At 46.2% G+C, this 12,758-nt stretch overlaps 1 protein-coding gene across 11 annotated transcripts in view; it reads right to left on the reverse strand.

Annotated features, from left to right (window-relative positions):
* The window catches only part of CTNND2 (catenin delta 2), a 931,128-nt gene that overhangs the window by 15,312 nt on the left and 903,058 nt on the right, over positions 1 to 12,758 (reverse strand). For all 11 annotated transcript variants that reach the window (XM_065546099.2, XM_045394725.3, XM_045394719.3 and 8 more), the window contains 2 exons: positions 4,573 to 4,699; positions 143 to 274 (listed from right to left, as the gene is read on the reverse strand). In XM_065546099.2, the coding sequence (XP_065402171.1) occupies positions 143 to 274; positions 4,573 to 4,699 (259 nt within the window). The remainder of the gene's footprint in view (positions 1 to 142; positions 275 to 4,572; positions 4,700 to 12,758) is intronic.

Genomic DNA, 12,758 nt, shown 5'->3' on the forward strand with positions numbered 1-12,758 from the left:
AGCTCTCAAGTGACCAGACAGCTGCTAAGTCCTGCTAAGCAGCCGGGCGCTGCCAGCCCCATGAAGCCTGAAGCCCCATCTTTCTGCCCTGTTGCAGGTCAAGCCACCGAGTCCCAGGAGGGGGCGCGCGAGGGCCGCTCACCTGTCATGGCGTCTTTCCTGGAAGTGTGTTCGCCTTTAGCTCCGTGGTAGGTGGCGTTGCCGCCGGTGCACTCGTAGTCTGTTTTCCTTTCTTTGAGGCTGATCATTTCCCGAGGTGAAGCTGGGGCACTTGCTACATAAAGAAATCAAAAGGGTGACTTTCTGCGTCTCATTCCACAGCGTGTGTGTACCTTCCACACAGTCAGGGTCCTCCCTGTGCATCGTCCCGCATCTCTCAATGCCTACGTGAGGACCTCATGGGTTTTCTTTTTAATTTTTATGTTTTGGCAGTTTTGGCTCTTGTCCCTACCCCATTCCTTCAACTGTGACAACTGGAGCTTTATAGTTAGGGGACACAGGACTTGGAGGCTGGCAACTGGGGACCACATCCTGGGGCCATCTTCCTCAGAGAGACAGATCATGAAGGGGACATGACCTGCCCAAGGTGTGTGGGGCAGTTTAGCAATGAGACTGCTCTTGGTTTCTTCCTTTCTCTTCTCTTTTCCTTCCCTTTCCTTCCCACGCTCCCTTCCTTAATTAGATGTCTTTCAGAAGATCTATTACTGATATTGACTAATCCTTGATTAAAATAAATGCAGTTTTACTTAAACACTGAGTCACCTAGAAATTGCCTTTAAAAAAGTCAGAGGAAACAGCTCTCTATGTAGGATGATTTGTGGGGCAGAAATAACCAAGCCCACAAAGACCTTCTTTGTCTGTGGCTGGGGTGGGCTGGGGAGGGGCATGGAGGCAGCTGTAGTTCCTGCTAGGGCATTCTTGCTCCAGCTCTTTGCATAAACACCCCAATAATCTCTGAGGCCTTCCTTACACCTCGGCCACTCACTGCCTGTCCTACTGGGAGGCTGAGCCCTGCCGTTCCTCTTGCACCAATTTCTAAAGTGCTGGGTTGTAACTGGAGCATCCTGCTGGGAGTCCTTAACAAACTGTACTAGAAGAGAGGAAAAGCTGAACTCAGAGGCAAGGAAGTCAATAAAAGGAGGTTGAATTTTCATGAGTGATTGAATGGATTGGCAGCAACTCAACCTTCCTGCCAGTGCAGAGGGGCACTGGGAGAGGTGGGGAGGAGCCGTGCATCTGGGTGAGGGGGCAGTTGGTCGCGCACCCCACCCTGTGGGCATCTGCAGCTGTGTCCGGCTCCACAGGCGCTCAGGTGCCATGTCCTTCTGTCAGGAAGCTCTCTCCAGCTCCTGTAGCTGAGGGCAGTGCTTCAGAGCCTTGTTTACCCTCAACACTCACTTGAGAATTTATGGATGCCCAGAGCCCATCCTGGACCTTTTGAGTCTGAATTTTCAGTGACAGGCTTCAGAATCCATATTTACCGAGCCTACCTGATGACTATTAAGGCTAGGAATCCCTAGAGCACTCTGATTTTTAGGATAAACCCCTTTTTCCTTTGCTAGTCTCAAAGCGCCTCTCCAGCCAAACCTCAGTTTACCTTCCAGTTTATCATTCACACCCTCTGTAGGGTCCCTTTGCTCCCTGGGTCTGTGGTCCCCCTAAGGTATCTCTCATGTCACTGTCTGAGTCATGTGATTCAGTTTGTCACCCTTAGTGTCTTCTATGTACAAATTACTGTGCTAGCCACTGTGTGAGGCGGACACACAGATCATATGGCTCTTCCCGAACTTGTGCAGCTCTCATTCGAGTGAGGAAATGGATGTCCAAGTAAACTAGAATGAGATGCAGAAGTGCCCAACAGACATCACAACCAAGTGCTGGGAAGGTAAACGCAGCGGGTTGTGGCCACCCTCTCAAACCTATCAAAATAAAATCATGCCTCAATGCTCAGCTCTTGAAGTCCTCAGGGGTTTTGGATCCTGGATGCCTATTAGAATTCATTACCTGGAATCCTTTAAAAAATACCGAGGCTTGAACCCCAACCAATGCCGGCTGGCCAGAAGCCCTGGGTACAAACCCAGTGGCAGACAGGGAAGAAAACTACGCAGCTTGGACAGCTGCAGCACCCTCATCACTTATAGGACAAGACTAGAGCTGCAATGATCAAGGACTGATCCATGGTGACCCTGTGCAGGTGCAGAGAATGCCCAGACTCTGATGTGAGGGAAGAGAGGCCCCAGGGGAGAAGACTGACAAAGGCTGGGACATGGGCCATCTCCGTCCCGAATGTGAATCTGGGGAGATTTGAGGGGCAGCCATTGTGTCTTATGAAGATTGGGTTCTGTTGCTTGGAGAGGGGAACCTCTGCAAGAACAACTGAGTCCTTAGCAAGCCCTGTCACTCAACTGGGCTCTGCATCCAGTTCCTGCCTGCTCGCTGGTGCCTCGCTCACCTCTTCCACCTGCTGCTCCCTTCTCTTCTGTTCACCATCTTTTTCTTCCAGGAAAATCTCTCTTCCTGCCTTTGCCCTTTTGCCTCTGGGTCTTCCCTAATAAAGGTTAGCCTTTTATGAATTACTGCCACACAATCACAAAGGGACAATATTTTAAAGGCTGTTGACCAAAGCTTTTAAAATTAGAATCTAATATTGCCCAGATGGTGGTGTTTATTAAACTACATCAAGTGTGTAATTATCTCCTGAGACCTCACACGCAGCAGTATTTCAAGTCTCCGGTAAATCAGGATTAAGTTCTGGGAAAAATCAAATCACGCAAATAAGTGTTTATTAGGTGTCTGGATGTGCCTTGCCTAGGAAATCCTGAGGCAGCGCACTGGCTGCATGGCTGGGTGAACACAGCCCTGCCTGCTCGCCAGAAAGGGCTACTTCTCTCTCCCAGCCCTTGCCGATCCATCATGTTGTTTCATTCTCATAACACTGATTGGCTCACTGTAATTCTTAATAATTAGAGCTTTCCAAAAGACACGGTCCATATGCTTCCCACACTCCATGTACTTTATCTTTTTCAGCCTGCTGGAATTATGGAAATAAGAGGCCTAAGAGGCCACCTCCGTGCTTCTGAGATGGGTGGACGTTTCCACAGGTACAGGTGGTTCCTGATCATCACCAAGGGTTGGACTAAATGTGATAAGCAATGACAGTACACTAAAGGGACCAGCTTTCACAGGGCTGGGAGCGGGCCATTTATTTCAGTCAGATATTGGCAATTCATTTCTCATCATGTTGACAGTACAGTCTGGTATGGAGTTATGCAACCATCATTCTTGGGGGTAGGAAGACCACTTTGCTGGGCAATGCTCTCCACCAGGTCCATTTCAGTGAACAGAATTTCCTTAGCAGGAACAGGGCAAAGAAGAGTAGGAAGAAAGCTTTCATAAATTAAAGCCTACATCGCTGTGTCTGTGTGGGTGCATATAACTTGTTATCCATCTTTCATTCTCAGAACAAAATCAAAATGCAGAAATCAAAATAAAAGTTTTAAAAACTTAAACTGTGAGGAAAACAGCAAATTTATGCCATTTATATTACTAAATGGTGTGTTCACATTTGCCTGTCATCTTTCCTCTGATTTTTGGCATTCCTTAATGTGAACTAAAAACAGTATAAAATAAAGTATTTTTGTAAATAAAAGAAGTTCAAAATTTAAGCAATAGGAATGTGACCAAATTAGAAAAAATAAATGGAATGACTTAGAAGCTATAGTTGGCTATGATAAGAATGTGTTATTATTAACAATAAACCATGGCATCTGCTGGTTTACTGTTAATAAAAAAAAGCTAATTAGATATGGAAGAGTTATGAAACCATCAGTGATATGTGTCAAATGTATATCACACTGAAGGAAGAAAGCACATTTGGTCTCCTCTACTTTTTATCCCAATTATGACAAAATGCAACTCAAACTATTTTTATTTTATTTTATTTATTTATTTCTTTTTGAGATGGAGTCTCACTCTGTCACCCAGGCTGGGATGCAGTGGCGTGATCTCGGCTCACTGCAACCTCGGCCTCCTGGGTTCAAGTGATTCTCCTGCCTCAGCCTCCCAAGTAGCTGGGATTACAGGTGGGCGCCACCACTCCTGGCTAATTTTTGTATTTTTAGTAGAGATGGGGTTTTGCCACATTGCCCAGGATGGTTTCGAACTCCTGAGCTCAGGCAGTCCGCCCACCTCGGCCTCCCAATGTGCTGGGATTACAGGCATGAGCCACCGTGCCCGGCCAACTCAAACTATTTTAAGTTGGAAAAATTGTCCACGGAAACCCCTGATTTGCAGACACATGACAGTTTTCTTTATACTCGTTCCTCATGAATTCAGGTCCATTACATGCATGTCATGCATAGGAACCTGTTAGAGAAGGAGATTTGCTCTGAGTCTGTGTATACAAAACACAGAGTGGCCACCACAGTACAAAGAACAGATTCATTTCCTACTTCTAGCAAAAGTCTGAATGGAAGGCTCTCCTCTGTGTAGGGGCTGGCCCTGGGACTGGGAAGGAGGGTCTTTGCTCAAAGAGAAATAAAAGCCTGGCTGGCTAGTGTGGCAGCCTCTTACCTGAGCGGTTGTTGGGAGACACGCGCACAGGGGAGATGGAGGGCGTGCGGGAGGAGGAGTAGGGCCTTTGCCGGTCCCTCTCGATGGTTGAAGACGAGGCTACAAAGTGGTATTGTGACCATCCATCCTGCAAAACACAGCACGCTCCTGTTAGATGGGCAAGACAGAGTGATTCTTCACCTCCAGACATTTTTAAGTGCCAAGTATCTGGATTTGCATAATATTTCTATACTGTGTCAAAAGAGGTTCTTGAAGCTCTGCGCCCTCATCGAGGCGAACAGAGCCAAATATGAATGAAGACACACCTCCTTCCCTCCAGCCAGCCTGGCGGGTAGGGCCTGCTTTCCTTCATGAATGTTGAATAAATGGTTTCTTTAGAAACCTGCTCTGGTCGGAAGCTTTTACTTCGATGAAAATACGATGCTCAGAATGTTAGGGGACCCAGAAAGTGTCTATTTTTTGCCTACCTGGTTCCAGCTCTGCCTGGCTCCCTCTTCCACTGCCTCAATATTTTCCACAAGGGTTTACCCCTTTGCTCCCAGGACCTATCTGTTGGCAACCAGAATCCAGGGCAGTGTCCTCCCTTCCCGTTTACCTCCCTGTGTCCTTTCCAGCCCAAAATGCCCCACCCTGCCTGTCTCCAAGCTGGTTTGCTCCAGGAATGATATTTTTCAAAATAGAGCATATTCAAAATGCATCCTACCAAGCCTCCATTAGGCTTCCGATATCTAGTTAATATACAGAAAGCATCTATACTATTTTTCCTTATAAAAACCACATAAACATATCACAGATTATTTTGTGAATTTACAAAGCATAAAGAAGAAAATAAAAATAGCCGGTAATTCCACTCTCTCCACCTGAGAGAACTCCTGTTAACATGTCATGGGATTTCCTTCCAGTCTTTTTTTCTTTTTTAAATAGATTTTATTTTTCTCCAAGTAACATGTTAAATAGTACTAACATTATAGCAAAGAAAAGCAGTCACCTGCTCCACCCCCAAATCCTCCTTTACAGAGGACATTGCTTTCAATTCTTTTAGATATTTTGTTTTTTTCCCTGATAACATTTAGACTTTTAGGGGGCTCAATGCTTTGTTCTCTTGGGATTGTTCAGAGAATCTTGCCACACAGTTAGCACCTAGTAAGTAAGCTGGGAAGTATCTTTTAAAATCACGCACCTCTCATTCTGGCTTTATCCTATCAGTCAAGTAGAACAGGAATAATGAGAATTAGATACACAAAGATTAGTCTTGGTGTATCTAATAAGAATTAGACATGAAAGTGGAAATGAGTATGCATTTTGTTTTCTATTAACTCATCTATTTATGTTTTCAATGATTTTTGATAGAGTTTTGAGCCCCTTAAAAGTCTAAATATTATCAGAATAAAAAGTTAAAGAATGGAAAACAAGTGCCAATGTAAAGTGGGAACTGGGGGGAGGGGGGCGGGGACAGTGCCTGCTTTCCTTTGCTATAATGTCAGTAATATTGGATGTATTACTCTAATGGAAATGAAACCAAACTAATGGATACTATAATCTGCATTCCACAGGAGGAATTTGAGCCTTCGAAAGTCAAACAATACAGAAGTTACAAAAAATATATTCATACTAACATGTGGCATTCTAACAAGAGCTTGGAAGGAAAAACCAAGCAGGATTGGGGGACAGAGGAACAGGGGCGGGGATAGAGGAGAGGGGTGAAGGGGGATGGAGGAGCGGGGTCGGGGATGGAGGAGCGGGTCAGGGAAGGAAGAGCAGGGTCGGGGATGGAGGAAGGGAGGCGGGGATGGAGGAAGGGAAGCAGGGATGGAGGAAGGGAGCAGGGATGGAGGGGGGAAGGAGGAAGGGGGCCAGGAAGGAAGAAGCAGGGCGGGGATGGAGAGGCGGGGGACGGGGATGGAGGAGCGGGGTGGGGATGGAGGAGCAGGGTGGGGATGGAGGAGCGGGGGTGGGGATGGAGGAGCGGGGCGGGGATGGAGGCGTGATGTGGGGATAGAGTGGGTGGGGATAGAAAAGTAGGGGTGAGGATGCTGGCATCTCTCTTTTGTGGAGTGGGGTCAGGGAGGTGCTGTCGGGAACCTTAACATTGCAGCAGGACCTGGAGATGACAATTGAACCAGACCCTGGGGACACAGATCTGGGCTTCCCAGCCAAGCGAAGAACAGATGTGAAGGCCCTGAGTGGGAACAGCTTTGCTGGTGTGAGAACAGGCTCCTGGGACTGAAGAGGAGTGAGCAGTGGGACAGGAGGACAGGAAAGCTCTGGGTGTCCAGGACAGGTTGGGGAGGAGTAGCCACAGCAAAGCCACTTGGGAGAGCTGCTGGACAGAGGAGAGATGGTCCAGGCTTGGAGGGTGCTGGTGGTGGGAAGCGTGCAGATCTGGTATCCACACTGGAGGGTTTGCTAGTGGCATGGCTATTGGTGTGGGAAAGAGGAATCAATGCTTCTGGTGTGAACCACAGTGGCCTGAGGTACCCTTCACTGAGCCAGGAACAATAGGAGGGAGGGAAGTAGCTTTAGGGAGTGGAACCAGGACTGCCTCATGGGGATGTATATGGTTACCAAAGAGGGACAGAGAACGAAGCAGGATCTGCAAACTGGGATCTCAGGGCTGGAGGCAGAATTTTGGACGTCAGCATATAGATATTACTTAAAGCAAAGAGAATGGATACAAATCTATAAGCGAATGCAAATAAAGAAAAGCAGAAGGCAGACTGAGTGAGCCTGGGGACATTCCAATATTTAGAGGGCGCAAAGAGTAGGGGAAGCTTCAAAGGAGACCAAGAAGGAACCCAGGGAACCACAGGGAGTATCAGGAGGGTGTGACTGTGGCGTCAGGCAAGACCAGGAGAGTGATGCGTGAGGAGGAGAAGGAGACCAACAGAATACCGAGGAGGACCAAGAGCTGCCCGGCGTTCTGGGAGGAAGGAAGTCCTCGTGCCGGCGACAAAAGTGCTTTCTTTGGTCAGGTTGGTAAATGTCTAACTCTAGCGGGCCCAAAAGATAATGAGAATTGGAGAAGGGGAGACAGTGAGTACAGACAAGCCTTTGGCAAAGTTTTATTATAAAGGGAAATGGAGAAATGGGCTTGAAGAGAGTGAGGCTGGAGAGAGGTTTTTCATAGACCACCCAGAAGATATTGCAGTATTTCATGTGCTGATGGGAATAACTCAATGCAGAGAAGGAAAAACCTGGGGACATAGGAGGGAAAGGGAAAAATGGCAGGAAGAACATTCTCAAGACAGGAAAGGTGAATAAGAGCAATGGGGTCATTGGCCACAGAAACAGTCAGACTGTGGCCATGGACATGGGGAAGAGACGGGTAGCTGGGGTGACAGAAGGATAAGGATACTCGCTGTTGATTTTTTTTTTCTTGCATTTTCTCAGGGAAAATAAGAAGTGAGGTCATCTGCTAAGACTGAGGAAGAGTCGGAGCTTAGAGAACAGAGAGGAGAGAGGAATGGAAGGGAGGAAGGAAGGGGATGGGAATGTGGAGCGGTTCTTGAGTTGGGTGGGGAGTGAGCTGACTGGCCAGGGCAAGTGGTTGGGGTGCTGGGCGGGGCTGGAGGCCGTGGCAGTGAACCAAAAAAGAGCTGACTGGTCAGCATCCATGTGTGCCTCTCTCCAGCCACAGTCAGCTGTCCTAGGGCAGGTGTGGAGTGGGTAGAGTTGATGGGTCATCAGGCAACTTGGAGAGAGAGACAAGGGAACGTCACGGAAGCCCACAGAAGCTAAGCCCAGTAGGGAGGAAAATGTAGGTGCTAGAGATGATATGGAGAGTGTAAATTGATCAGGGCACTGGTGGGCTTATGAAGGCTACAGGCTGTTGGGAGGATACTTCACAGGTGCCGGGGGTTTGCTTGAGGGAGGAGAGTAGAGATCCTTCTTGAAAGAGCAGTGAGGAGGGGGCAAGAAGGACAACTGTTCCAAGAAGGACGTCTGCTCCACCTCCAGGGACACAAGGGAGGGAGGGTGCGTGGGAAATGAAACAGCCCTTGAGGAGGGGCTTGGGGGGCAGTGTCCTCAGGGCTGTCAGGAGATGAGCAGAAGAGGGGCTGTGAAACGGACACAGGGGATTTTGCTGCTTTTTCTTTTTTCTTTTAAGACGGAGTCTCGCTCTGTCACCAGGCTGGAGTGCAGTGGCGTGATCTCGCCTTGCTGCAAACTCCACTTCCTGGGTTCAAGCGATTCTCATGCCTCAGCCTCCGGAGTAGCTGGGATTACAGGCATGTGCCTCCATGCCCAGCTACTTTTTGTATTTTTAGTAGAGACGGAGTTTCACCATGTTGGCCAGGATGCTCTTGATCTCCTGACCTCATGATCCGCCTGCCTTGGCCTCCCAAAGTGCTAGGATTACAGGCATGAGCCACTGCACCTGGCCAATTTTGCTGGTCTTTAACCACAGGTTAAAGAGGGAAAAGAAATGGGAGGTGGACAGAAGACAGGTGGAATATATGGGGGATAACTGGCTGCTCAGAGCCTTCGATCGAGGGGTCCAGGTAATGATGGTCGTCCCGGGAGGCTTGGGTGGTTGTGACAGCTGAGGTGATGAGAGATGAAGGGTATAAGGTACAAATAAATGCCTCCTTAGGGAAGGTTGGGGCGTGTCAGGGAACGGTAGGTATCACGGCAGGAGAAAATGTCTCCACCGGAGTTCTGAGGTGTTCTCTGAAATCCTCTGGAGGGTGGCAGCAAACACAGAGGAGGAGCAGTCTTACAAAAAACACGTGCAGGGTGGAAGATATTTCGAAACTATATGTGTCCGTTACTTATGTATGGGAACGATTTAAAAAAATTTTTTTAATCCCTGTCTTTTTGAAGGAAATGCTTTGTAGACGCCAAAAATCCTAAATATGACCGAATGGGGACAGATCATTTTATGTTTGTCTCATTGCAATGTAGAAGGTATGCTTTGGGATTCCAACTAGTGGCTCGGGACAGTCCTTTAGCCAAAACCTTGGCTTCTTTGGTTATGAATGTGATGATAATCTGTGTGGTATTAAAGGTGAACAAGGTACTTTACAATATGAATGTTGGCTAAATATTAGGTTCTAAGTCCCAAGGACACACTAGGCCTAAATGTGGCACAGCTATAGGACTGGTTTCACTTGGTGAGACATCAGTATGTTTGTTAGCATTGCTGTCTTAATGTAGGTGATTGGAGATATGTGTTGTTCAGCAATTCAGATTTCATAATGTTTAGACTATACTGCAACCATTTAAGTATTTACATTTCTGGAACTATCAGAAGAGTGAATGTAATAACAAAATTGCTTACAAAGGAACTCTTATATGGATGCACCCAAAAAACTCAAATCCTTTATAAAATCCAATGTGGAAAATGCGAATGCCTGGCAGAAGTGTGGTCTCGCAGATAACTTGTCTGTAGGTGATGGGGTTAGTATACACCTGAGGGTGATGAGAGTGGAGTGCGGTGGGAGAAACAGAGAAGCAACCCCTGACTCAGACCCCTCTGAGGATGGCCAGGGACTGCTCGCCTGTGGGTACAGGCACTTTGAATGGAGGGAAGAAGGGAGCTTAAGGAATGGGGCAGAGTAAAAACCCAATAAAGGTCTTCGTTAGAGCTGTTTCCTGACCCACAGCTCAGGAGCCCCAGGAGGAACAGAATACCTTCTACATTGCAATGAGACAAACACAAAATTTGTGTGCTGTGAGAAGAGGTGACCTTCTCTATCTCACCTCTCTCATTCATTGATGCAGAGTGAAGGCTACAGTGACGAAACTACACAACTTCAACACTGCTATGCTCAACAATGCCCAGAAAGGACTTTTAAAATGTTAGTTCCGACGCCACATCCAGTTAGCCCTCTGTATCTGTGGTTCCACATCCATGCATTTCACCAACCTAGGGTGGAAAATATTGCAAAAAATATGGTCTGCACTGAACATGTGCATGTTGTTTTTTCTTGTCATCTTTCCCTAAACAGTTCACAATTATTTACATAGCACATTGTATTAACATTACATATTATAAGTAATCTAGAAATGATTGAAGTTTACAGGAAAATGTGCGAAGGTTATAAGCAAATACTGCACCATTTTATTAATACAACAGGGACTTGAGCACCTATAAATTTTTGTATCCTTGGGAAGTCCTGTAACCAATTTCCCACAGATATAGAGGACCAGCTGCCAAATGTCATGGAAACTCATGGAACACTAGATGCTAGAGACTAGGGCGCAGCTGGCCCATGGTATATATCAATCAACACCCATTACAAACACAGTGATGAGGAATAATTAGCTACTTGAGAACAAATCTCATGGCCTTCCTCATCTTTTATTGTATAAAATCTTTAGCCATTCAATTAAAATAATGTTTTGCTTTTTAAATAAGAAGGGAAATGAAGATAGAGATTCTTTGGGAAAGTTATTGCTAAGCTGACATTCCTTCTATTCCACTAACCATATACATTTTTGTTATCTAGCCAGTTAGCAACCCATCTATTATTCATTTACTTCCCACTGTCACTCAGAAAGGCTTGGAGGTGGTTCACATAAGTACATACAACTCGGGCACGTATCTTTTCAATCAATATTTGCCTCTTTAGTGACTGTTTTTTCTTGTTAAAATATTAACTTATTGTAGGCCAGAGACTTCTTTTGTGAATTGTTGTATTGGGTATTTCACCTTAGCTCTTCTTTGCGCCACCTGAACAACTCATAGGGGTTAGATAAGAAAGCTTAGGGAAGGAGCAGGGAGAGTGAAGAATCGCCACGGTAACTGGGAAAGGGCCACGAATCCTTTCTACTGACGACAAAGAACTCTTTTACTATCTGTCGTTCACCTTCAACAGAATGACCCAGAAGTTGTGCCCTTCAGCTGAAGACCCAGCTGAGCTGTCAAAAATGTGATATGATATCTGTGCCTCAAATTGGTTTTTATTTTTAACACATTACACTTAAAACTGGGGGTTGTTAAATTGTTCCAAGTATATAGAGATAGAAATCCAAGAAAGAAGACGAGTTCAAAGTCACTGAACTTTAAATTGCCACCAGGAACAATCTGATTTTCTTTATCTTACACCCTTTGCTGTCCTTCCACCACTTTCAGCCTCTGTGCTCAAGTTTCCAATGTGTTTCTTATGAAACTGTATTATTCCCCAAAGCTACAATCATCCACACGGGCATTTCCAATGGTTCAGAGTGCACAAGAATCGGGCGATGTTCATCCCCACAGTCCCACTACCATTGGTCTTCACGGTATTTCTAGGACGTGGTCAGTCTGTTTAGTTGATACAGGTCTTCTTTTTATGTATTTCGAGTGCCCTGAATTTATAACGCTTTCCATTTTATATTTTTGAACATCTTGTAAACATCGCCAAGAAGAATGTATTACTAGAGAGACTTCTACTAACAGTTTGAATGAGGGGACTAAGTAGCTTTCATTTGGACGGGTCTACAGGCGGTTAGGACAACACACACTCGAGCCATAGCTTCTTATTCTAGAAATTGTGTGACCGAGCGCAGTGGCTCACGCCTGTAATCCCAGCACTTTGGGAAGCCAAGGCGGGCAGATCACGAAGTCAGCAGTTCGAGACCAGCCTGACCAACAGGGTGAAACCCTGTCTCTACTAAAAACACAAAAATTAGCCAGGCGTCATGGCGGGCGCCTGTAATACCAGCTACTCCAGATGTTGAGGCAGGAGAATCACTTGAAACCGGAAGGCAGAAGTTGCAGTGAGCCGAGATCGTGCCACTGCACTCCAGCCTGGGCAAAAGAGTGAAACTCCACCTCAAATAAATAAATAAATAAGTAAACAAACAAACAATAAATAAAGTGCATGACATTCAGTTCAGATGAGCACAGGAGTTTGTTAGGTTTGTATGCAGGGGATGAGCTAGAACTGTCTGGCAAGGCTCAAAACTGTTCTCATGAATATCTTTTCACTACTTGACTTGCTAACCCTGGATGTCTCTGCAGATAGAGAGGTGGAATTAGAGAGCTGTCAGGAGTATGCCCTTCTCTTCCCATTACTGGCAAGCTCTGTCTCAGCTTCTTTTCTATACATTAAGGGCGATGTGACTTATCAGCCTGGGGAGTTTTAAAAATAGTAATGACTGGGCCCCAGCCCTGAGGTTCTCTTTAGGTTATTCTGGGTAGGGCCTGTGTATCCTTATTTTCAAAAGCTCCACTCCTCCCCCAAATGGATGCTAATGAA

The sequence above is a fragment of the Macaca fascicularis genome, chromosome 6 (assembly GCF_037993035.2).
Source record: "Macaca fascicularis isolate 582-1 chromosome 6, T2T-MFA8v1.1".
NCBI lineage: Eukaryota > Metazoa > Chordata > Mammalia > Primates > Cercopithecidae > Macaca > Macaca fascicularis.